Source organism: Balaenoptera ricei, chromosome 8, assembly GCF_028023285.1.
Source record: "Balaenoptera ricei isolate mBalRic1 chromosome 8, mBalRic1.hap2, whole genome shotgun sequence".
In the NCBI taxonomy this organism is placed as follows: domain Eukaryota; kingdom Metazoa; phylum Chordata; class Mammalia; order Artiodactyla; family Balaenopteridae; genus Balaenoptera; species Balaenoptera ricei.
In genome coordinates this window covers 25,890,396-25,914,640 of record NC_082646.1, presented here as the reverse complement: position 1 = coordinate 25,914,640, position 24,245 = coordinate 25,890,396, and the positions used below count along the sequence as shown (strand labels likewise).

Sequence of the window (24,245 nt, the reverse complement as noted above, 5' to 3'; positions counted from 1 at the left end):
TGTTTTTATTTTTTTCCACAGCATTTATCACCCGTATCTGTTTGCTTATTGTCTGTCTTTCCTTCTAGAATGTAAGTCCATGAGGGCATGGCCTTTGTTTTTTTCTTGTTCACTGTTCCCCTTCCAGAACTTAAAATAGTAACTGGTACACAGTAGAGGTTCAATAAGTATTTACTGGATGAAAGTTCCTACATTAATATATGGGTACTATCCAAATGACTAAAATTTTACTGAGTACCTACTATGTGTCAAGCCCTGTGCTAGTAAGGTGTAGTGACAGAGTGGTTATCATCTATGATTTTACAGAGCTAACAATCACAGATAAAACTTCAGGCAATTTTCTACTGAACAGGAATATTTTCTTTATTATTGATAAAATGTTATGTGATTACTTCACTAAGATTCTATATGATTTAGTTCATTTAGTAACACTTTATAAAAAAAGTTTATCTTCAAAATGCTGTGCTCTTACTTACCCTAGGATCCCAAATATTTCACAAACTACTTCAATCACTTTTAAAAACCATCCCTGTTACTCCCTATAGGAGAAGCCTACATTTATGGATTAAATGATGTCAGCAATAGTAGTAGACCAAATATTTCCTAACTAATCTCTACTTACAATTTCTCTCAGGCACTCTCCTTTGATACTTTTCCACACGGTTTCTCTTTAACTAATAATACAGGTAATTTAATCTCCTTTTTTAAAAAAAAGCTGAGCATTTATTCCCTGTATATATGTTCATAGAGATGATCAGACCTTTTGAAGAATCACACACCAGTTCCCCTGATCATAGTAACTTTGCAGTATGCTGATATTACTCAAAGTCTGGCAGGCAGCTTCCATTTCTCCCTCACAGAACACATGGTAGTAACGATGAAACACAGGACCTGGGTCATGGGATCCTAATGGTCCAAATGGCTCAATAGGCTTGCCCTTACCAGGATTTTCCTTAAGGTGCCAGGGAACCAGTACATCTTGAGAATGAAAAGAAGTCCTGTTAGTGTGAATAGGCAACTTGGAATTAGTAACTTCCCTTGAATTACATCCTCTATCCTGAAAGTCATTAATGGAGGGGACAGAAGGTGCTGAATCTTGATTGCCCACATCAGGCATCTGCTTCACAAGCAACTCTTGCACTGATGTATCACTGCTGATCTCCTCTTTCTTTCTTTGGCTAATTCTGTTTTCTCTAAGATACTTGGACTTCTTCTTATTATATTCTTGTTCCATTGCCCAAACATAGATGAGTGCCTTCCCACCAGGTCTTAGGAGTCGAACAAGTTCTTGGAGAGCTGCCACTCTACGCTCCTAGTTAAAACAAACAAAAAAATAAACAAAAAACCATATTGACATTTATCAATGAGAAAGAGATACAGAGAGGAAACAGGAAAATATAACTAACTATAGGACTATTTTCAATTAAGATGGACAGTACAGAAAATCAAACATAAAACAAATCTTAGAGTTTAAAAAAAGGGGGAAAAAAGGAGAATTTTGCTCTGCAATTGAGAGGAAAAAAAGTGTTGATAAACAGGGGAAAACTTTTTTTTCTTTCTGATAATAATACAGAGGCATAGAGGGTTTTCTGCTTTGTTTGAAATTCAGTTGAGATCATAAGATATACTGAAATGGCCAGGAACTCCAGCACAAAGGGATCTATAATGTTATTGCTTAGATTGGGGGAAACGAGTAACACCTAGGAATAATAAGATTTTTTTCCTATAAGAAAAATATAAAATGTGAAATTCACTTATTTTAAAATTAGAAGCAGAGTGACTAATTAAAAGCATCAGCATACTACTACCAGATAAATACCTGAGTTTTGAAAAAAAGCACAGGAAAAGAAGAAAAATAGAATGGGAAGAACATGAGACTCAGATGTCAGGAATGAGAGTGAGAGCCGAGAAAGCAAGATGGGAAACGGAAATAAAGAAGAAGCTCAGAGGCTGAGGAGACAGAGAGAATACTCAAGAGGCCTAGAGCTGATGATCTCTTAAAGTCTCTTACAGCTAAATTCTGTGAGTCTGTGGGTTTGAGCAAGACATTTAAAGATGAGTAAGACTCAGGTAGGAAAAAGGCAGAAATGTGCAGCAATAAATGCATAGTCTCATCAGACCTCTGCTTAAGTAATCACAGCTCCCATGTAACTCATCTCCATTCCACAGGCTTTCTTTAAAAACTGGGGTAAACTGTATGACAAGAAAAGAGAATGGAAAGAAAGGAAAAGCTAAAATGGGGTCCAAATCAGTAAAATCCACGAACATTTCCTGCCACTTAGTTACAAGTTCTTGGAGCAAGAAAGACAATACTTACTGCTGTAGCAAAATGGTGAATAACAGCAATGGAGATGCAAGCATCACAAGACCCACTGCGGATTGGTACTGCCAAAGCATCACAGACAAAGGCCTGATAATGCTTCTCTCTACAAATGTCCACAAGGTTTTGGCTATGATCACAGCCAATCTATAACAGATAAAGAAAGAATTTCAGAACAACTTGTTTAAATGTCATAAAATTATTAGACAGATTTCATATTCATTGTGAAAGGGTCTAAGACCATGATATTATAGGTTCTTACAGCCAGTACAAAGTCAGCTTATATAATTTACAGGGCAGCATTTATTACCTTAACAGGTATCAAACAGAATTCAACTCAGTGAATGGAAACAAAATAACTAGAATAAAAATAACAGTGGTGGAAATGGGAGGTCCTAATTGGCATCTAATTAATCACCACTCAGAATCTTGATCTTTTTGTAATATCATACTTTATTTTATTTTATATCTTATCGTATCTTATTTTCTGTGCCACGTGGCATGTGGGATCTTAGTTCCCTGACCAGGGATCGAACCCATGCCCCCTGCAGTGGAAGCGCAGAGTCTTAACCACTGGACCACCAGGGAAGTCCAATATCACACATTTTAAAATGGAAATTATCGCATAAACATAGACATTTAGTCTTTTGGGGGAAGCTACAAATAAGAGGTTCTAAGGTATCTCTTATTAGTATATAAACTATTCAGTAATGACCCAGATATCAGGAGGATGGCTTTTTTTCCTTCTTCTTTATACTTTTCAATATGTATTACTTGCACCATCATAAAATAAAATCTTCCCAAATAAAGTTAAATAATTTATTTCATTTTTTAAAGCCATTGAATCTTGTTCTGCTAAATACCTGAATTCAAAATTTGTAAAATGCTATTGAATTAAACCTTTTGGTATAACCAAACCATTCCATGGGAATGACAACACTGAAGGCAGCTGGCAGCATCCTTTCATCTCCCCAAGCAGCTGAGGCCTAACATGCCTTATGCATATGTCTGGTTCTGTGGCAAGTATTTGTGGGCTAGGACTGCCTATATTCTCTCTAGTTTTGTTGTTGTTTTTGTACACAGCTTTGCTGTTTAGTTCTAAAAATACCATATATAGAGAGAGACAGAAACAAAGACAGAGACAGAGAGAAAGAGAGAGTACACACAAGCTCGTGCAATGTGCACATATAAATTGAGGGAGGAATAGGAGGAGCTTAAAGAATGTTAAATCACTAATAATTATCTCCAGATATTTCTTCTTAACCTAATCTCTACAAGAGAGGAAAGATATGTATAAGTAGATATAAAGATATAAAGATATGTATAAGTAGATTTCATCTAACAGAAGTAGCCACCTCAGGTTTATATTTACTCATTTGAATTTTTGCTATAAGTAAGCATTGATCATTGCTAAGGGATCAGGGTTCCCTCAGTCCATCTGAGAATAAAGATATGAATCTTCATGTCAAAACAATTCTTATTAAGTCACACTGCCATGCCAGTCATACCTAATATGAATTTGCTCAGTTTCTAATAAATATTAAGTAGCTTCAGTATTCCAGCCCACAGCTGCATTAATATCTGAGGTATAATAAAAGGTACCAAGCTAGAAGTAAAGTATAGCGATATCATTTTGATATAATTTTAAGATGGAAAAGTACTAAGGGCCCATTAATAACAAAAGTGGCACAACTCCCACTTAATTGCTCCCTTTACCTGTATAAGATATATAACTGGCTATTACTTTTATTTATTTTCTTCCATATCTTATGCCAATAGTCACAATATCAAGATGACAGTACCACTCAAACAATATGCATATTATATTTTGGTCCTTGCCAGGTTTTATTACAATAAAATTCAGCTCATGGAAACAGAAGTTTCAAGTATGCCCAATTATTACAGATTGCTATACCTTGCTAAAAGTCAACAAGAAGAAATCCAATGTGCCTATCCCCAGAGATAGAGCTTGATAGTTACTCAGAGGAGGAAAGTTATTATCTGAGAATCACAGATAAAACAGAACAAGGAGAAGAGCAACCGAACAAAAACTAGAGAAAATTTCCTTCTTCTTCCTGCCAGACTCTTACAATTATTTGTACAGAGCACTCCTTTTCACCAACAAATGAAATCAGGGGCAATTTTAGTCATAAAGTACCAGGTCTAATGTAGTCCTGACTCATGCTTGGCTCAGTACTTTCACCTTTCACTTATTTTGCCTGAGTCTTCCATATACTATAGTCAAATCATCAGTATTTTTTTCTCTTCCCTTTCTATTTTTAAATTCCCTTAAGCTTTTATACCAAGGATAGTACCAGATATTTGAAATTCTCCCTAATAATGCTACATAATGTCAAAAACAGGACAGAAAATAGCTTATGTATAAATACTCATTAATGGTAAGGGACTCATGTAAAGCTACATATTTCTGTATGTGGGATGGAGATGAATGACAATAAAAACACATATTGGTTGGGCTTAAAATGTATACTTTATACTTGTATACAATTTTTAAAGTCTTCAACATAATATTAAATATGCAATTCTGGAAGTACTGGTAAAAATGAAAAAGTATCCAACTTAGTAATCAAACTAAACAAGGTTTTACTTTTCTCCTATTAAAGTATCAAAAATATTTCAAAACCAAAGTATACCACAGTGATAGCACTGTGATATAACTTCCTGTCATAAAGTGTTGTTGACAGTACAAATTGGCTAGACCAATTTTAAAAAGCAATTTGGCAAACCATTTTTTAAGGAAGATAAAAATGTTCACAATTTTTCACCCAATAATCATTCTTCAAAAAATTTATCCTAAGAAAATAATCCAAAATATGGAAAAAGGTAAACAGGCTAATGAAATTGCCTTTAATGAATACCCACCATATGTTAAAGCAGATTCTTTGTATTAATGTACTTAACTCTTGAGAGTGGTGGAGACAAGATGGTGGAGTAGAAGGACTTGAGTTCACCTCCTCTCACAAAAACACTAAAGTCCTCTCAAGAAAACACCAAAATCGCAACTAATTGCTGAACAACAATCAACAAAAAAGATATTCTACATCCAAGGACAAAGAAGAAGCCACAACGAGACAGTAGGAGGGGCACATTTGCAGCACAATCAAACCCCATTCCTGTGGGTGGGTGACCCACAAACTGGAAAATATATCACAAAAGTTCTCCCACAGCAGTGAGAGTTCTGAGCCCCATGTCAGGATCCCCAGTCTAAGGGCCTGGTATTGGGAGGAGGAGCCCTCAGAGCATTTGGCTTTGAAGGCCAGCAGGGTTTGATTGCAGGAACTTCACAGGACTGGGGCAAACAGAAACTCCACTCTCAGAGGGTGCACACAAGGTTTCATTCACACCAAGACCCAGGGACTTGGTGACTTCATAGGAGCCTGGCCAGAACTACCTGCTGGTCTTGGAAGGTATCCTGGAGGGGTGGGGTGGGGTGGCAGCTGTGGCTCATTGTGGGAATAAAAACACTGGTGGCAGAGGTAGAGGTAGCAGGGAGTACTCATTGGTGTGAGATCTCCTGGAGGCCGTCATTTTGATACCAAGACCTGGCACTACCCAACAGCCTGTAGGCTCCAGTGCTGGGATGCCTCAGGCCAAACAACCAACAGGGAGGGAATACAGCCCCGCCCATCAGCAGATAGGCTGCCAAAACTCTTCCTGAGCCCACAGCCGCCTCTAAACACATCCTTGACATGGCCCTGCCCACCAGAGGGACAAGGCCCAGCTCCACCCACCAGTGGGCAGGCACCAGTCCTGCTGACCAGGAAGCCTGCACAACCCTCTAGACTAGCGTCACCCACCTATAATCCTGCTGCCTGCAGCCTACAATCTACAATCCTGCAGCCTGCAGAACAGAGATTGCAAACACAAAAAGTTAGACAAAGTGAGATAACAGAGAAATATGTTCGACACGAAGGAACAAGATAAAACCCTAGAAGTAAAGTGGAGATAGGCAATCTACCTGGAGAAGAATTCAGAGTAATGATAGTAAAGATGATCCAAAATCTGGGGAAAAGAATGGAGGCACAGACTGAGAAGATACTAGAAGTATTCAACAAAGATATAAAGAACAAACAAACAGAGGTGAACAATACGATAAGTAAAATGAAAAATACACTAGAAGGAATCAGTAGCAGAATAAATGAGGCAGAAGAACAGATAAGCAACTGGAAAGATAGAATGGTGGAATCACTGCCATGGAACAGAATAAAGAAAAAAGAATGAAAAGAAATGAGGACAATGTAAGAGACCTCTGGGACAACATTAAATGTACCAACATTCACATTATAGGGGCTCCAGAAGGAGAAGAGAGAGAGAAAGGACCTGACAAAATTATGGAAGAGATAATAGCTGAAAACTTTCCTGACACGGGAAAGGAAAAAGTCACCCAAGTACAGGAAGTGCAGAGAGTCCCATACAGGATAAACCCAAGGAGGAACATGCTGAGACACATATTAATCTACTTGACAAAAATTCAAGACAAAGAGAAAATATTAAAAGCAACAAGGGAAAAGCAAAAAATAACATACAAGGGAATCCACATAAAGTTACAGATGATTTTTCAGCAGAAACTCTGCAAGCCAGAGGGGAGTGGCACAATATATTTAAAGTGATGAAAGGGAAAAACCTACAAACAAGAATATTCTACCCATCAAGGCCCTCGTTCAGACGTGACAGAGAAATCAAAAGCTTTACAGACAAGCAAAAGCTAAGAGAATTCAGCACCACCAGACCAGCTTTACAACAAATGCTAAAGGAACATCTCTAGGCAGAAAAGAAAAGGCCACAATTAAAAACAAGAAAATTACAAATGGGAAAGCTTACTGGTAAAGGCAAACATACAATAAAGGTAGGAAATCATCCACACACACACATATGATATCGAAAACCAGCAACTGTGAGGACAGTACAAATGCAGGATATTGGACATGCATTGGAAATTAAGAGACCACCAACTTAAAATAATCTTGTATATATACATACAGACTGCTATATCAAAAACTCAAAGTAACCGCAAACCAAAAGCCTACAATACTTACACACACCCAAAAGAAAAAGCAATCCAAACACAACACTAAAGACAGTCATCAAATCACAAAAGAGAACAAAAGAGGAAGGGAAGGTTCTTGAAAATATAAACAAAATTGATAAACCTTTATCCAGACTCATCAAGAAAAAAAGGAGAGGACTCAAATCAATAAAATTAGAAATGAAAAAGAAGTTACAACTGACACCACAGAAGTACAAAGGATCATAAGAAACTACTACAAGCAACTATATGCCAATAAAATGGACAACTTAGAAGAAATGGATGAATTCTTTAAAAGGTACAATCTCCCAAGACTGAATCAGGAAGAAATAGAAAATATGAACAGACCAATGACAAGTAATGAAATTGAAACTATGATTAAAAGCTCCCAAAAAACAAAAGTCCAGGACCAGATGGCTTCACAGGCGAATTCTATCAAACATTTAGAGAAGAGTTAACACCTATGCTTCTGAAACTATTTCCAAACATTGCAGAGGAAGGAACATACCCAACCTCATTCTACAAGGCCACCATCACCCTGATACCAAAACCATACAAAGGTACCACAAAAAAAGAGACTTACAGGTCAATATCACTGTTGAACATAAGCGCAGAAATTCTCAACAAAATACTAGCAATCAAAATTCAACAACACATTAAAAGGATCATATACCATGTTTCAAGTGGGATTTATCCCAGGAATGCAAGGATTTTTCAGTATCCGCAAATCAATCAGTGTGATTCACCGTATCAACAAATTGAAGAATAAAAACCATATGATAATCTCAATAGATGCAGGAAAAGCTTTCAACAAAACTCAACACCTATTTATGATAAAAACTCTCAAGAAAGTAGGCATAGAGGAAACTTACCTCAACATAACAGAGGCCATATATGACAAACCCACAGCCAACATCATTCTCAATGGTGAAGGACTGAAACCATTTCCTCTAAGATCAGCAACAAAAAAAGGTTATCCACTCTCTCCACTGTTATTCAACATAGTTTTGGAAGTTTTAGCGACAGCAATCAGAGAAGAAAAAGAAATAAAAGGAATCCAAATCAGAAAAGAAAAAGTAAAGCTGTCACTACTTGCAGATGACATGATGCTATACATAGAGAATCCTAAAGACTCTACCAAAAAGCTACTAGAGCTAATCAATGAATTTGGTAAAGTAGCAGGATACAAAATTAATGCACAGAAATCTCTTGCATTCCTATACACTAATGATGAAAAATCTGAAAGAGAAATTAAGGGAACACTCCCATTTACCACTGCAACAAAAAGAATTAAATACCTAGGAATAAACCTACCTAAGGAGACAAAGACCTGTATGCAGAAAACTATAAGACACTGATGAAATAAATTAAAGATGATACAAACAGATGGAGAGATATACCATGTTCTTGGATGGGAAGAATCAACATTGTGAAAATGACTCTACTACCCAAAGCAATCTACAGATTCAATGCAATCCCTATCAAACTACCAATGGCATTTTTCACAGAATTAGAACAAAAAATTTCAAAATTTGTATGGAAACACAAAAGACCCCAATAGCCAAAGCAATCTTGAGAAAGAAAAATGGAACTGGAGGAATCAGGCTCCCTGACTTCAGATTATACTACAAAGCTACAATAATCAAGACAGTATGGTAATGGCACAAAAACAGAAATACAGATCAATGGAACAGGATAGAAAGCCCAGAGATAAACCCACGCACATATGGTCACCTTAACTTTGATAAAGGAGGCAAGAATATACAATGGAGAAAAGACAGCCACTTCAACAAGCGGTGCTGGGAAAACTGGACAGCTACATATAAAAGAATGAAATTAGAACACTTCCTAACACCATACACAAAAATAAACTCAAAATGGATTAAAGACCTAAATGTGAGATAAAACTCTTAGAAGAAAACATAGGAAGAACACACTTTGACATAAATCACAGCAAGATCGTTTTTGACACACCTCCTAGAGAAATGGAAATAAAAACAAGAATAAACAAATGGGACCTAATGAAACCTAAAAGCTTTTGCACAGCAAAAGAAACCATAAACAAGACGAAAAGATAACCCTCAGAATGGGAGAAAATATTTGCAAATGAAGCAACTGATAAACGATTTATCATAAATGGGTGTTGAATTTTGTCAAAAGCTTTTTCTTCACCTATTGAGATGATCATATGGTTTCTCTCCTTCAATTTGTTAATATGGTTTATCAAATTGATTGATTTGTATTTACTGAAGTATCCTTGCATTCCTGGGATAAACCCCACTTGACCATGATGTATGATCCTTTTAATGTGCTGTTGGATTCTGTTTGCTAGTATTTTGTTGAGGATTTTTGCATCTATGTTCATCAGTGATATTGGCCTGTAGTTTTCTTTCTTTGTGACATCTTTGTCTGCTTTTGTTATCAGGTTGATGGTGGCCTTGCAGAATGAGTTTGGGAGTGTTCCTCCCTCTGCTATATTTTGGAAGACTTTGAGAAGAATAGGTGTTAGCTCTTCTCTAAATGTTTGATAGAATTCGCCTGTGAAGGCATCTGGTCCTCGGCTTTTGTTTGTTGGAAGATTTTTAATCACAGTCTCAATTTCAGTGCTTGTGACTGGTCTATTTATATTTTCTATTTCTTTCTGGTTCAGTCTCAGAGGTTGTGCTTTTCTAAGAATTTGTCCATTTCCTCCAGGTTGTCCATTTTATTGGGATATAGTTGCTTGTAAGTAATCTCTCATGATCCTTTGTATTTCTGCAGTGTTAGTTGTTACTTCTCCTTTTTCATTTCTAGTTCTGTTGATTTGAGTCTTTTCCCTTTTTTGCTTGATGAGTCTGGCTAATGGTTTATCAATTTTGTTTATCTTCTCAAAGAACCAGTTTTTAATTTTATTGATCTTTGCTATTGTTTCCTTCATTTCTTTTTCATTTATTTCTAATCTGTTCTTTATGATTTCTTTCTTTCTGCGAACTTCGGGGTTTTTTTTCTTCTTTCTCTAATTGTTTTAGGTGTACAGTTAGATTGTTTATTTGAGACGTTTCTTGTTTCTTGAGGTAGGATTGTATTGCTATAAACTTCCCTCTTAGAACTGCTTTTGCTGCATCCCATAGGTTTTGGGTCATCGTGTTTTCATTGTCATTTGTTTCTAGGTATTTTTTGATTTCCTCTTTGATTTCTCCAGTGATCTCTTGGTTATTTAGTAGTGTACTGTTTAGCCTCCATGTGTTTGTATTTTGTACAGATTTTTTCCTAATCTAGTCTCATAGAGTTGTGGTTGGAAAAGATATTTGATATGATTTCAATTTTCTTAAATTTACCAAGGCTTGATTTGTGACCCAAGATATGATCTATCCTGGAGAATGTTCCATGAGCACTTGAGAAGAAAGTGTATTCTCTTGTTTTTGGATGGAATGTGCTATAAATATCGATTAAGTCCATCTTGTTTAATGTATCATTTAAAGCTTGTTTCCTTATTTATTTTCATTTTGGATGATCTGTCCATTGGTGAAAGTGGGGTGTTAAAGTCCCCTACTATGATTGTGTTACTGTCAATTTCCCCTTTTATGGCTGTTAGCATTTGTCATGTAGTGAGGTGCTCCTATGTTGGATGCATATTTATAATTGTTATATCTTCTTCTTGGATTGATCCCTTAATCATTATGTAGTGTCCTTCTTTGTCTCTTGTAATAGTCTTTATTTTAAAGTATCTTTTGTCTGATATGAGAATTGCTACTCCAGCTTTCTTTTGATTTACGTTTGCATAGAATATCTTGTTCCATCCCCTCACTTTCAGTCTGTATGTGTCCCTAGGTCCGAAGTGGGTCTCTTGTAGACAGCATATATACAGGTCTTGTTTTTAAGTATTTATCTAAGAAACACATTCGGACTGAGGGTACTCCAAGATCCATGCACAGAACATCACGTAGTGAATAAGCTAGACCAAGCTCTGGGTATGCACATCTCATCTATTATTGGTACAATTATAAAGGCAATAAGTTTCTTGAAGGTATAAAATCTTTCTTATAAAATTTAACTCTGAAAATAAAGCCAACAGCTAATGCTGATGCTAGGAATGATGGAGTCTAAATAAGAAATGTTTCTTAGCTAGAATATAGAAATTTTGAGTTAAAGAGCAGAAGAACAAGCTCATGCATAACTCAGATCAGATAAGAACAGATTCACCACATATACTTCTAAGAGAAATGAATAGTTGTTTATAAAACTATTTCCATGAGAGCCCAAGCCAGTATTTTTAAAATATACTTTGTAAAGGAAATTATATAAAATAGTGATACTAATAACTTTTTAAATTCTGAGACTATCTTAGATATACATTTGAATACCCAGAATGAATGTCTCAGGTCACATCCTCTCATGAATGTCAAGAAATGCACATATTTTCATGCTCAAAGATGGCTGTTCAAAATACACTCAAGTATCATTGCTCCATCCAGGTTGGAGCCTTAGCAGCTTAAAAAATTAGGTTTCTCTTTTATCATATATAATTCCATTTCTTGTATAATGAAAACCATAACTCCAACCAGACAAGTAGTTTTCATTCATTCATTGAACCACACCTACTGAGCCTTCCCTAGAGGTCAGACAATGGCAGTAGGTTCCAGGAAGAGCAGACAGGAAAGAACACTGCAGACTGCCACTGATAAAATGAATGTAGATTATGGAGAGTGAGTATACTTATGATTTTCTAATTCTTCTGGATATATTCCTTCTTGAATCAGCTTCAGGTTTTTGGTTCAGTTTATCAAGAAATCATTTTTCTTAACTGTAACAGGATAGTATTATCATATGACTAAGTCAGTGTGTTTGACTTCAACCTAGTTTCACTGTCACAATTGATACCTGACTAGACAAAGCCACAGCTTATCATCAAGAAAGTGTAAAGGCAGAGCTTCCTGAGAAACATTTTTGGACAGTACCTTAAGATTAAAACATCAGAAGATATACTTTGTTTTAAGCTGTGGTTAGAGTTGTGACAAATCTGAAACCTATTTCCTCTTCAACATGAACAAACTTACTTCACTAGACCTTATTCTTTATAAACTAAAATTCAATTGTAAACATGATGACAATATATGAATACTTGTCTTATCTTGATGAAAAGCGATTCTTTTAAATGCCTCTTAATGCACAAAGTCTACCTTTCCTTTCCTCAATTGCAGTAGTACCGTTCTTTCTTCATGTAGGTGTACAATATCTAGGATGAGGTAAAAATAAAGATTACAAGCAACCTGATATACTATAACAGCCCATGAAGGTAGACTGCTCTCATTCTCCTTATATACTCCCCTTACTCTAGTCCTTCCTCCCCTAATCTTGAGAAAGGGAAGCTCCAGTCCTCACAGAGCAGTGTTGACACGAGTACTTACAACAATACACTAATGCAAGGAGAACTTCCTACTTCCTAGCACAGCAGAGAAAAAAGTGATCCATTAGAAAAGGAAATTATAGGGCTTCCCTGGTGGTGCAGTGGTTGAGAATCTGCCTGTCAATGCAGGGGACACGGGTTTGAGCCCTGGTCTGGGAAGATCCCACATGCTGCGGAGCAACTAGGCCCATGAGCCACAACTACTAAGCCTGCGCGTCTGGAGCCTATGCTCTGCAACAAGAGAGGCCACGATAGTGAGAGGCCCGCACAGTGCGATGAAGAGTGGCCCCCGCTTGCTGCAACTAGAGAAAGCCCTCGTACAGAAACAAAGACCCAACACAGCCAAAAATAAACAATAAATAAATAATAAATAAATTTTTCAAAAAAAGAACAAAGCCCAAGATAACTGGTTTTTAAATGCTTTTCTTCCCAGGGTACATTAGCTGATATCTGGAGACATTTAAAAAAAAAAGAAAAGAAAAGGAAATTATAACAACTGAAAACAGAAACTTTGGCATCAGAGAGAAGTGGGTTAAGTCCTAGGTCTAGCACTATAACCTTGGTCAAATTTTTAATCTACTTGAGGTTTAATTTTCCCAACAGTAAGACAACAATAAATACTAACCTTTTTTTTTCTATTATGAGTAAAAGAACACTAGATTTGGAGTCATAAGGCATGGGTTCAAGTTCCAGCTATATCCTCTAATAATATAACACCAAGGAAGTAATATAACCTCTGTGAGCCTCAGTTTCTTCATTTATAAAAGATGGATAAAAATATCTGCTTTATACTTCTCATACTTACAAGGAACTAGGAAAGAAAATGGTTTCTATAAAAATCCTTTATAACCTGTAAAGAGTTTTATAAATATAAGATAGCTTTACTGATAAAATAATCTTCTTAGAAAGCAAAATCTGAAGGGACCAAAAAAAAACTGCAAATAATGGCATGCCCATAAATTTCTAGAGGAATAAAAAAGAATAGGAGTGTTCATTAATTTTCAACCTGTTGGTTACAATTTTCTGCAGTGACCTAAAAACACAGCATTATATCATGATGAAGGTGATAATAACCCTTACAAATAAAGCAAAAACAAAGCCAGAAGCAACAATTACTTGCCATATATAACTCCTTATTGATGCCAAGATACTTTCCATTTCCACATCCAATATCAGCAACTAATGAACCACTTGGCAAAGCTTTCAAAAACTCCACAATGTGTGGCCAAGGGGTATGTCTCGTGCTGCTAAAGTGTCTAGCAATTTCTTCATAAACTTGATGGACATATTCTTGCTCCAGTTGTGAGGCTTCTTTATCACTCCCTGGAAATGATGTGGGAGTCTCCTTCATCTGGCTGTCACAGACCAAAGGGTAACCTAATGAATAAAAGAAAGCAATATAAACCATTTACTTATTTGTTTGTTTTTTAAACTTATTTTTTGGCCGCACCACGTGGCATGTGGGATCTTAGTTCCCTGACCCGGGATTGAATCTAAGGCCCCTGCATTGGAAGCATGGAGTCTTAACCATTGGACCACCAGGGAAGTCACTAAACCATTATTGTTATCCAAATGTTTCATAAGGTATGATTGTTTTATCAAAAGAAAAAGCAAATCAATCCACGTTTGATGACTAGGGTTAAGTAGGCTCTGATTTATCAGTTAAAAAAAGTAGTTCTTGGGAGGTCTGGGCAAGATGGCGGAAGAGTAAGATGCAGAGATCACCTTCCTCCCCACAGATAAATCAGAAATACATCTACACGTGGAACTGCTCCTATAGAACACCCACTGAACGCTGGCAGAAGACGTCAGACCTCCCAAAAGGCAAGAAACTTCCCATGTACCTGGGTAGGGCAAAAGAAAAAAGAAATAACAGAGACAAAAGAATAGGGACGGGACCTGCACCAGTGGGAGGGAGCTGTGAAGGACGAAAGGTTTCCACACACTAGGAAGCCCCTTCGCGGGCGGAGACTGTGGGTGGCGGAGGGGGAAGCTTCAGAGCCACGGAGGAGAGCGCAGCAACAGGGGTGCGGAGGGCAGAGTGGAGAGATTCCCGCACACAGGAGTGGTGCCGAGCAGCACTCACCAGCCCGAGAGGCTTGTCTGCTCACCCACCGGGGCAGGCGGGGGCTGGGAGCTGAGGCTCGGGCGTCAGTCGGATCCCAGGGAGAGGACTGGGGTTGGCAGTGTGAACGCAGCCTGAAGGGGTTAGCGCACCACAGCTAGCCGGTAGGGAGTCCAGGACAAAGTCTGCAGCTGCCAAAGAGGCAAGAGACTTTGTCTTGCCTCTTTGTTTCCTGGTGCGCGAGGAGAGGGGATTCAGAGCGCCGCCTAAACGAGCTCCAGAGATGGGCGTGAGCCGCAGCTATCAGCATGGACCCCAGACATGGGCATGAGACGCTAAGGCTGCTGCTGCCGCCACCAAGAATCCTGTGTGCGAGCACAGGTCACTATCCACACCGCCCCTCCTGGGACCTGTGCAGCCTGCCACTGCCAGGGTCCCGAGATCCAGGGACAACTTCCCCGGGAGAACGCATGGCGCACCTCAGGCTGCTGCAACGTCACACAAGCCTCTGCCGCTGCAGGCTCACCCCGCATCCATACCCCTCCCTCCCCCGGGCCTAAGTGAGCCAGAGCCCCCGAAGCAGCTGCTCCTTTAACCCCGTCCTGTCTGAGCGAAGAACAGACGTCCTCAGGCAACCTACACGCAAAGGCAGGTCCAAATCCAAAGCTGAAACCCGGGAGCTGTGCGAACAAAGAAGAGAAAGGGAAATTTCTCCCAGCAGCCTCAGAAGCAGCGGATTAAAGCTCCACAAACAACTTGATGTACCTGCATCTGTTGAATACCTGAATAGACAACGAATCATCTCAAATTGAGAAGGTGGACTTTGGGAGCAGGATGTATTATTTTTTTCCCCTTTTCCTCTTTTTGTGAGTGTATACGTGTATGCTTCTGTGTGAGATTTTGTCTGTATAGCTGTGTTTTCACCATTTGTCCTAGGGTTCAGTGTGTCCATTTTTTTTTTTTAACTTAAAAAAAGGTTTTTTTCTTAATAATTTTTTCTTTTTTTTCATAATAGCTTTATTTTATTTTATCTTCATTTTATTTTATTTTATCCTCTTTCTTTCTATTTTTTCTCCCTTTTATTCTGAGCCATATGGATGAAAGGTTCTTGGTGCTCCAGCCAGGCATCAGGGCTGTGCCTCTGAGGTGGGAGAGCCAACTTCAGGACACTGGTCCACAAGACACCTCCCAACTCCATGTAATACCAAACGGTGAAAATCTCTCAGAGATCTCCATCTCAACACCGAGACCCAGCTTCACTCAACAACCAGTATGCTACAGTGCTGGATACCTTATGCTAAACAACTAGCAAGACAGGAATACAGCCCCATCCATTAGCAGAGAGGCGCCTAAAATCATAATAAGGCCACAGACATCCCCAAACACACCACCAGACGTGGACGTGCCCACCAGAAAGATAAGATCCAGCCTCATCCACCAGAACACAGGCACTAGTCCCCTCCACCAGGAAGCCTACACAACCCACTGAACCAACCTTAGCCACTGGGGACAGACACCAAAAACAACAGGAACTACGAACCTGCAGCCTGTGAAAAGGAGACCCCAAACACAGTAAGATTAGCAAAATGAGAAGACAGAAAAACACACAGCAAATGAAGGAGCAAGGTAAAAACACACTAGACCTAACAAATGAAGAGGAAATAGGCAGGCTACCTGAAAAAGAATTCAGAATAATGACAGTAAAGATGATCCAAAATCTCGGAAATAGAATAGACAAAATGCAAGAAACATTTAACAAGGACGTAGAAGAACTAAAGAGGAACCAAGCAACAATGAAAAACACAATAAATGAAATAAAAAATATTCTAGAAGGGATCAATAGCAGAATAAATGAGGCAGAAGAACGGGTAAGTGACCTGGAAGATAAAATAGTGGAAATAACTACTGCAGAGCAGAATAAAGAAAAAAGAATGAAAAGAACTGAGGACAATCTCAGAGACCTCTGGGACAACATTAAACGCACAAACATTCGAATTATAGGGGTCCCAGAAGAAGAAGAGAAAAAGAAAGGGACTGAGAAAATATTTGAAGAGATTATAGTTGAAAACTTCCCTAATATGGGAAAGGAAATAGTTAATCAAGTCCTGGAAGCACAGAGAGTCCCATACAGGATAAATCCAAGGAGAAACACGCCAAGACACATATTAACCAAACTATCAAAAATTAAATATAAAGAAAACATATTAAAAGCAGCAAGGGAAAAACAGCAAATAACACACAAGGGAATCCCCATAAGGTTAACAGCTGATCTTTCAGCAGAAACTCTGCAAGCCAGAAGGGAGTGGCAGGATATACTTAAAGTCATGAAGGAGAAAAACCTACAACAAAGATTACTCTACCCAGCAAGGATCTCATTCAGATTTGATGGAGAAATTAAAACCTTTACAGACAAGCAAAAGCTGAGAGAGTTCAGCACCACCAAACCAGCTTTACAACAAATGTTAAAGGGACTTCTCTAGGCAAGAAACACAAGAGAAGGAAAACACCTATAATAACAAACCCAAAACATTTAAGAAAATGGGAATAGGAACATACATATCAATAATTACCTTAAACGTAAATGGATTAAATGCTGCCAGCAAAAGAAACAGACTGGCTGAATGGATACAAAAACAAGACCCGTATATATGCTGTCTACAAGAGACCCACTTCAGACCTAGGGACACATACAGACTGAAAGTGAGGGGATGGAAAAAGATATTCTATGCAAATAGAAATCAAAAGAAAGCTGGAGTAGCAATTCTCATATCAGACAAAATAGACTTTAAAATAAAGACTATAACAAGAGACAAAGAAGGACACTACATAATGATCAAGGGATTGATCCAAGAAGAAGATATAACAATTGTAAATATTTATGCACCCAACATAGGAACGGCAAATACTAACAGCCATAAAAGGGGAAATTGACAGTAACACAATCATAGTAGGGGACTTTAACACCCCACTTTCACCAATGGACAGATCATCCAAAATGAAAATAAATAAGGAAACAAGCTTTAAATGATACATTAAAGAAGATGGACTTAATTGATATTTATAGCACATTCCATCCAAAAACAAGAGAATACACTTTCTTCTCAAGTGCTCATGGAACATTCTCCAGGATAGATCATATCTTGGGTCACAAATCAAGCCTTGACTGAATGTCAATATTATGACATAGTATGAGTGTGTTTCATGTTTGGTAATTGCAATCATTGTTGCTTTTGTTGTGGTCATCCATGTACAATGCTTGGTGTCAGTCTATTTATCTCTTGTAAAAATAAAATACAGTGTATGTGTGTGAAAAAAAAAAATCAAGCCTTGGTAAATTTAAGAAAATTGAAATCATATCAAGTATCTTTTCCAACCACAATGCTATGAGATTAGATATCAATTACAGGAAAAGATCTGTAAAAAATACAAACACGTGGAGGCTACACAATACACTACGTAATAACGAAGTGATCACTGAAGAAATCAAAGGGGAAATCAAAAAATACCTAGAAACAAATGACAATGGAGACACGACGACCCAAAACCTATGGGATGCAACAAAAAGCAGTTGTAAGAGGGACGTTTATAGCAATACAAGCCTACCTCAAGAAACAGGAAACATCTCAAATAAACAACCTAACCTTGCACCTAAAGCAATTAGAGAAAGAAGAACAAAAAACCCCCAAAGATAGCAGAAGTAAAGAAATCATAAAGATCAGATGAGAAAGAAATGAAGGAAACAATAGCAAAGATCAATAAAACTAAAAGTTGGTTCTTTGAGAAGATAAACAAAACAGATAAACCATTAGCCAGGTTCATCAAGAAAAAAAGGGAGAAGACTCAAACGAATAGAAATAGGAATGAAAAAGGAGAAGTAACAACTGACACTGCAGAAATACAAAAAATCATGAGAGATTACTACAAGCAACTCTATGCCAATAAAATGGACAACCTGGAAGAAATGGACAAATTCTTAGAAATGCACAACCTGCCGAGACTGAACCAGGAAGAAATAGAAAATATGAACAGACCAATCACAAGCACTGAAATTGAAACTGTGATTAAAAGCCTTCCAACAAACAAAAGCCCAGGACCAGATGGCTTCACAGGCGAATTCTATCAAACATTTAGAGAAGAGCTAACACCTATCCTTCTCAAACTCTTCCAAAATATTACCGAGTGAGGAATACTACCCAACTCATTCTACGAGGGCACCATCACCCTGATACCAAAACCAGACAAAGATGTCACAAAGAAAGAAAACTACAGGCCAATATCACTGATGAACATAGATGCAAAAATCCTCAACAAAATACTAGCAAACAGATTCCAATAGCACATTAAAAGGATCATACACCATGATCAAGTGGGGTTTATTCCAGGAATGCAAGGATTCTTCAATATATGCAAATCAATCAATGTGATACACCATATTAACAAATTGAAGGAGAAAAACCATATGATCATCTCAATAGATGCAGAGAAAGCTTTTGACAAAATTCAACACCCACTTATGATAAAAGCCCTGCAGAAAGTAGGCATAGAGGGAACTTTCCTCAACATAATAAAGGCCATATATGACAAACCCACAGCCAACATTGTCCTCAATGGTGAAAAACTGAAACCATTTCCACTAAGATCAGGAACAAGACAAGGTTGCCCACTCTCACCACTATTATTCAACATAGTTTTGGAAGTGTTAGCCACAGCAATCAGAGAAGAAAAAGAAATAAAAGGAATCCAATTCAGAAAAGAAGAAGTAAAACTGTCACTGTTTGCAGATGACATGATACTATACATAGAGAATCCTAAAGATGCTACCAGAAAACTACTAGAGCTAATCAATGAATTTGGTAAAGTAGCAGGATACAAAATTAATGCACAGAAATCTCTTGCATTCCTATACACTAATGATGAAAAATCTGAAAGTAAAATTAAGAAAACACTCTCATTTACCATTGCAACAAAAAGAATTAAATATCTAGGAATAAACCTACCTAAGGAGACAAAAGACCTGTATGCAGAAAATTATAAGACACTGATGAAAGAAATTAAAGATGATACAAATAGATGGAGAGATATACCATGTTCTTGGATTGGAAGAATCAACATTGTGAAAATGACTCTACTATCCAAAGCAATCTACAGATTCAATGCAATCCCTATCAAACTACCACTGGCATTTTTCACAGAACTAGAACAAAAAATCTCACAATTTGTATGGAAACACAAAAGACCCCGAATAGCCAAAGCAATCTTGAGAACGAAAAATGGAGCTGGAGGAATCAGGCTCCCTGACTTCAGACTATACTACAAAGCTACAGTAATCAAGACAGTTCGGTACTGGCACAAAAACAGAAACATAGATCAATGGAACAGGATAGAAAGCCCAGAGATAAACCCACACACATATGGTCACCTTATCTTTGATAAAGGAGGCAAGCATATACAGTGGAGAAAAGACAGCCTCTTCAATAAGTGGTGCTGGGAAAACTGGACAGGTACATGTAAAAGAATGAAATTAGAACACTCCCTAACACCATACACAAAAATAAACTCAAAATGGATTAAAGACCTAAATGTAAGGCCAGACACTATCAAACTCTTAGAGGAAAACATAGGCAGAACACTCTATGACATAAATCACAGCAAGATCCTTTTTGACCCACCTCCTAGAGAAATGGAAATAAAGACAAAAATAAACAAATGGGACCTAATGAAACTTAAAAGCTTTTGCAAAGCAAAGAAAACCATAAACAAGTCCAAAAGACAACCCTCAGAATGGGAGAAAATATTTGCAAATGAAGCAACTGACAAAGGATTAATCTCCAAGATTTACAAGCAGCTCATGCAGCTCAATAACAAAAAAACAAACAACCCAATCCAAAAATGGGCAGAAGACCTAAATATACATTTCTCCAAAGAAGATATACAGATGGCCAACAAACACATGAAAGGATGCTCAACGTCATTAATCATTAGAGAAATGCAAATCAAAACTACAATGAGATATCATCTCACACTGGTCAGAATGGCCATCATCAAAAAATCTACAAACAATAAGTGCTGGAGAGGGTGTGGAGAAAAGGGAACACTCTTTCACTGTTGGTGGGAATGTAAATTGATACAGCCACTATGGAGAACAGTATGGAGGTTCCTTAAAAAACTAAAAATAGAGCTACCATACGACCCAGCAATCCCACTACTGGGCATACACCCTTAGAAAACCATAATTCAAAAAGAGTCATGTACCAAAATGTTCATTGCAGCTCTATTTACAATAGCCAGGACATGGAAGCAACCTAAGTGTCCATCATCAGATGAATGGATAAAGAAGATGTGGCACATATATACAATGGAATATTACTCAGCCATAAAAAGAAACGAAATGGAGTTATTTGTAGTGAGGTGGATGGAGTAAGAGTCTGTCATACAGAGTGAAGTAAGTCAGAAAGAGAAAAACAAATACAGTATGCTAACACATATATATGGAATCTAAGGAAAAAAAAAAAAAGGTCATGAAGAACCTAGTGGCAAGACGGGAATAAAGACACAGACCTACCAGAGAATGGACTTGAGGATATGGGGAGGGGGAAGGGTAAGACGTGACAAAGAGAGAGAGTGGCATGGACATATATACACTACCAAACGTAAAATAGATAGCTAGTGGGAAACAACCACATAGCACAGGGAGATCAGCTCTGTGCTTTGTGACCACCTAGAGGTGTGGGATAGGGAGGGCAGGAGGGAGGGAGATGCAAGAGAGAAGAGATATGGGAACATATGTATATGTATAACTGATTCACTTTGTTATAAAGCAGAAACTAACACACCATTGTAAGGCAATTATACTCCAATAAAGATGTTAAAAAAAAAAAAAAGTAGTTCTTACCTAGCAAGTCCAATTATGTATGTGAGGGGTCTAATATAAGAAGGGGTAAATCCATTTGAAACAAAATATGACTGTATTTCTGCATGCCTTATAATGCAGATGCCTATTTCATCTTGGGATTAAGGGTCCTCTTATTCAGGAAAGCATCTTGATGGGCCTGGCGTAACCAGAAGAAATTTAGCAATTAACAGGATTTAAGGTTTTTGTCTTGGTAGGAGTTCTGGGGACCCTAGGACTCTCAGAAGAAGAACCAGACCTAGAAACAAAGTGTGATTCGGTAATAATCACAAGATCTAATGAATACTGTTTGAAGCAGTTTACATATATTTTCTCAATCCTCACAGTAACACTATGAATAGGTACTATTGCATTCATTTTACAGATGAGGAAACTGACTCACGGAATATTAAATAATGATCCTAAAGTGACAAAGATGGTAAGTCATAGAGTCAAGATTTGAACCCTGGCAGTGGAGACTCCTGAATCCACATTCTCAATGACTACACTGTGTTGCCTCCTTCAAAAGAATGAGCAAATCCTAAGGAGAACACCAGCAAGTAGAAAAGATGACAGAGGAAATTTAGGATACAATGTCTCAAATTAATTTTGAAGTGTTCCCTGTTCTCTGCAATAACGTCTAATATTCATTTCAAATCCTTGCCTTTTCTCGGCTATGCTATAATTTCCCTTTGTCTTCAGCCAGTCTGTGGCACACAACATCTTTTTTATGGGTAGCATACTAGAGAATAAAGGAAGAAGTAGTGTTCCCAGAGAAACCACAGACAAGACTTAGCAATAATTAGAAATCATGTGGCAGCAAAGAATTGATGGCTTCAGGAATTTTCCCTAAATATAACTAGAAGATTCCAAACCTTGAATGGGAGTGGAACTATCTAGTCCCTACTAATGTGTAAAGTGAAGCTCTAAACACTTTATGTAGACATTTAAGAAAAGGGTAGCCCCAGAAAGCCTGAGAGCTCTAAAACATACATGTGGAAACAGATGGGTTACATTATGTTGGTTACATCAGAATTACAATTACACTACAATATACATTACAATTATCTTAAACTGGTCTTGCTAAAAATTTTATTCTCTTGGAAATTATGAACATCTCAGTTATGTAAAGGGAGGATCACTTAAATCCACAAATTTTGACCAAAAGTATCCAAAAGATGGCCTTGAACTTTAAAAAAATCTGTAAACTGAATATACAATCAGAGCTTCTTATAGCATCTCTTAAATTAATGCCCATAACAAAAAAACATTTGCATAAGAAAACTAACTTGTCTCTTCTACTAAATTTCAAGTTCCTTGAGAACAAGAGCCATGCTTCATTTTTCTATACTTTGTAAAGCTACTGGCAGTGTTAGACATTCATCAAATACTAAATAAATATTTTTTAATCGATAAAAAAAATTTTGTTTTTAAGTCCTCAATGACACTTTTAACAAAAGAAACAAAAACCTGTTAAAACCTATTTTAAGCTTCACTAACATGAAGATATCAAATATGAAGATTCCAAGTTTCCTAACAGAATATCTTATACATATAATAAAGATTTTTAATTTAAAATGTTTTTAAGATGACTAAATCCAAAAGCTCCTGCTAAGATACCACCCATAACTGAAACCACCAGGATGTTAAAAGCTCATAACATCACTGTCATTATAAAATATTACTTATAAAACACAAGGGGTTTTTATTTGAGTCCAAGAAATACAGGTCATGATGCACTTATACAGACAATTCAAAACAGCATCCTCTACAAGTTTTTGAGCACTCCTTTCCAAGCTGACTAAAACAAACACTGTTTATCCCCCTAAAGTTATCCACTTACTATAGAACAATTTGTCATCTCCAACATCCCTGTTAGGTTAATGAGAAGTAATTGAGAAATGTAACAAGCTGTTTCCAAAAAAACTTATTTTTGTACAAGTGATATTTTAATGCCCCCAAACTGTAGTATTCTTAACCATGACTACAATAAATAAAATATTTATTTAGACTTAAACTATGCTCAAGTACTATGTTTGAGGAAAATAAAGATGAGTAAGATGCAGTCCCTGCCCTCAAGGAATATAAACTTAACCACGGGGGTGGTTAAGAAAAGTATATGTAAGTACAATACAAGTCAGAACACGGGAAATGCCATTAGAGGAGTTAAGACAAAGCTCTTCTCAGTTCTTATGGGACTTTAAAAGATTTTCATAGTAGATTTACTCCATTTTACAGGAGAACCAAAATTATATACTTACTACAATTACAAGGTGTTTGCCTCACTTTCCTAAAGGTAAATGATGTCCGTATTCCCCTCTTGCTTAAAGTTAAGTCTTCAACATCTCCGGTGATAATTCCACTTTTGTGACCCCTGGACGCTTGAACAGTATCAAATTTTCTGGGTGTGATTCTAAAAACAACAGTCAAATTAGTTTATTTAACACTGTATTCAGAAAAATATTTCAGGTCCTTTAAAAATATTAAGCAAATAGAGTAAATCTAGAAGAATTTATTGCAAATATCTATTGGATTCCC

The 24,245-nt window shown here is 37.3% G+C and overlaps 1 protein-coding gene across 1 annotated transcript in view; it reads right to left on the bottom strand.

Annotated features, from left to right (window-relative positions):
- Window positions 1-245: 245 nt before the first annotated feature.
- ALKBH8 (alkB homolog 8, tRNA methyltransferase) overlaps window positions 246-24,245 on the bottom strand; it is a 73,549-nt gene continuing 49,549 nt past the window's right edge. The window contains exons 9-12 of the mRNA XM_059929344.1: window positions 23,969-24,120; window positions 13,874-14,130; window positions 2,318-2,467; window positions 246-1,312 (exon numbers count right to left, since the gene is read on the bottom strand). Coding sequence (XP_059785327.1) covers window positions 755-1,312; window positions 2,318-2,467; window positions 13,874-14,130; window positions 23,969-24,120 — 1,117 coding nt within the window. The 3' untranslated portion in view covers window positions 246-754. The remainder of the gene's footprint in view (window positions 1,313-2,317; window positions 2,468-13,873; window positions 14,131-23,968; window positions 24,121-24,245) is intronic.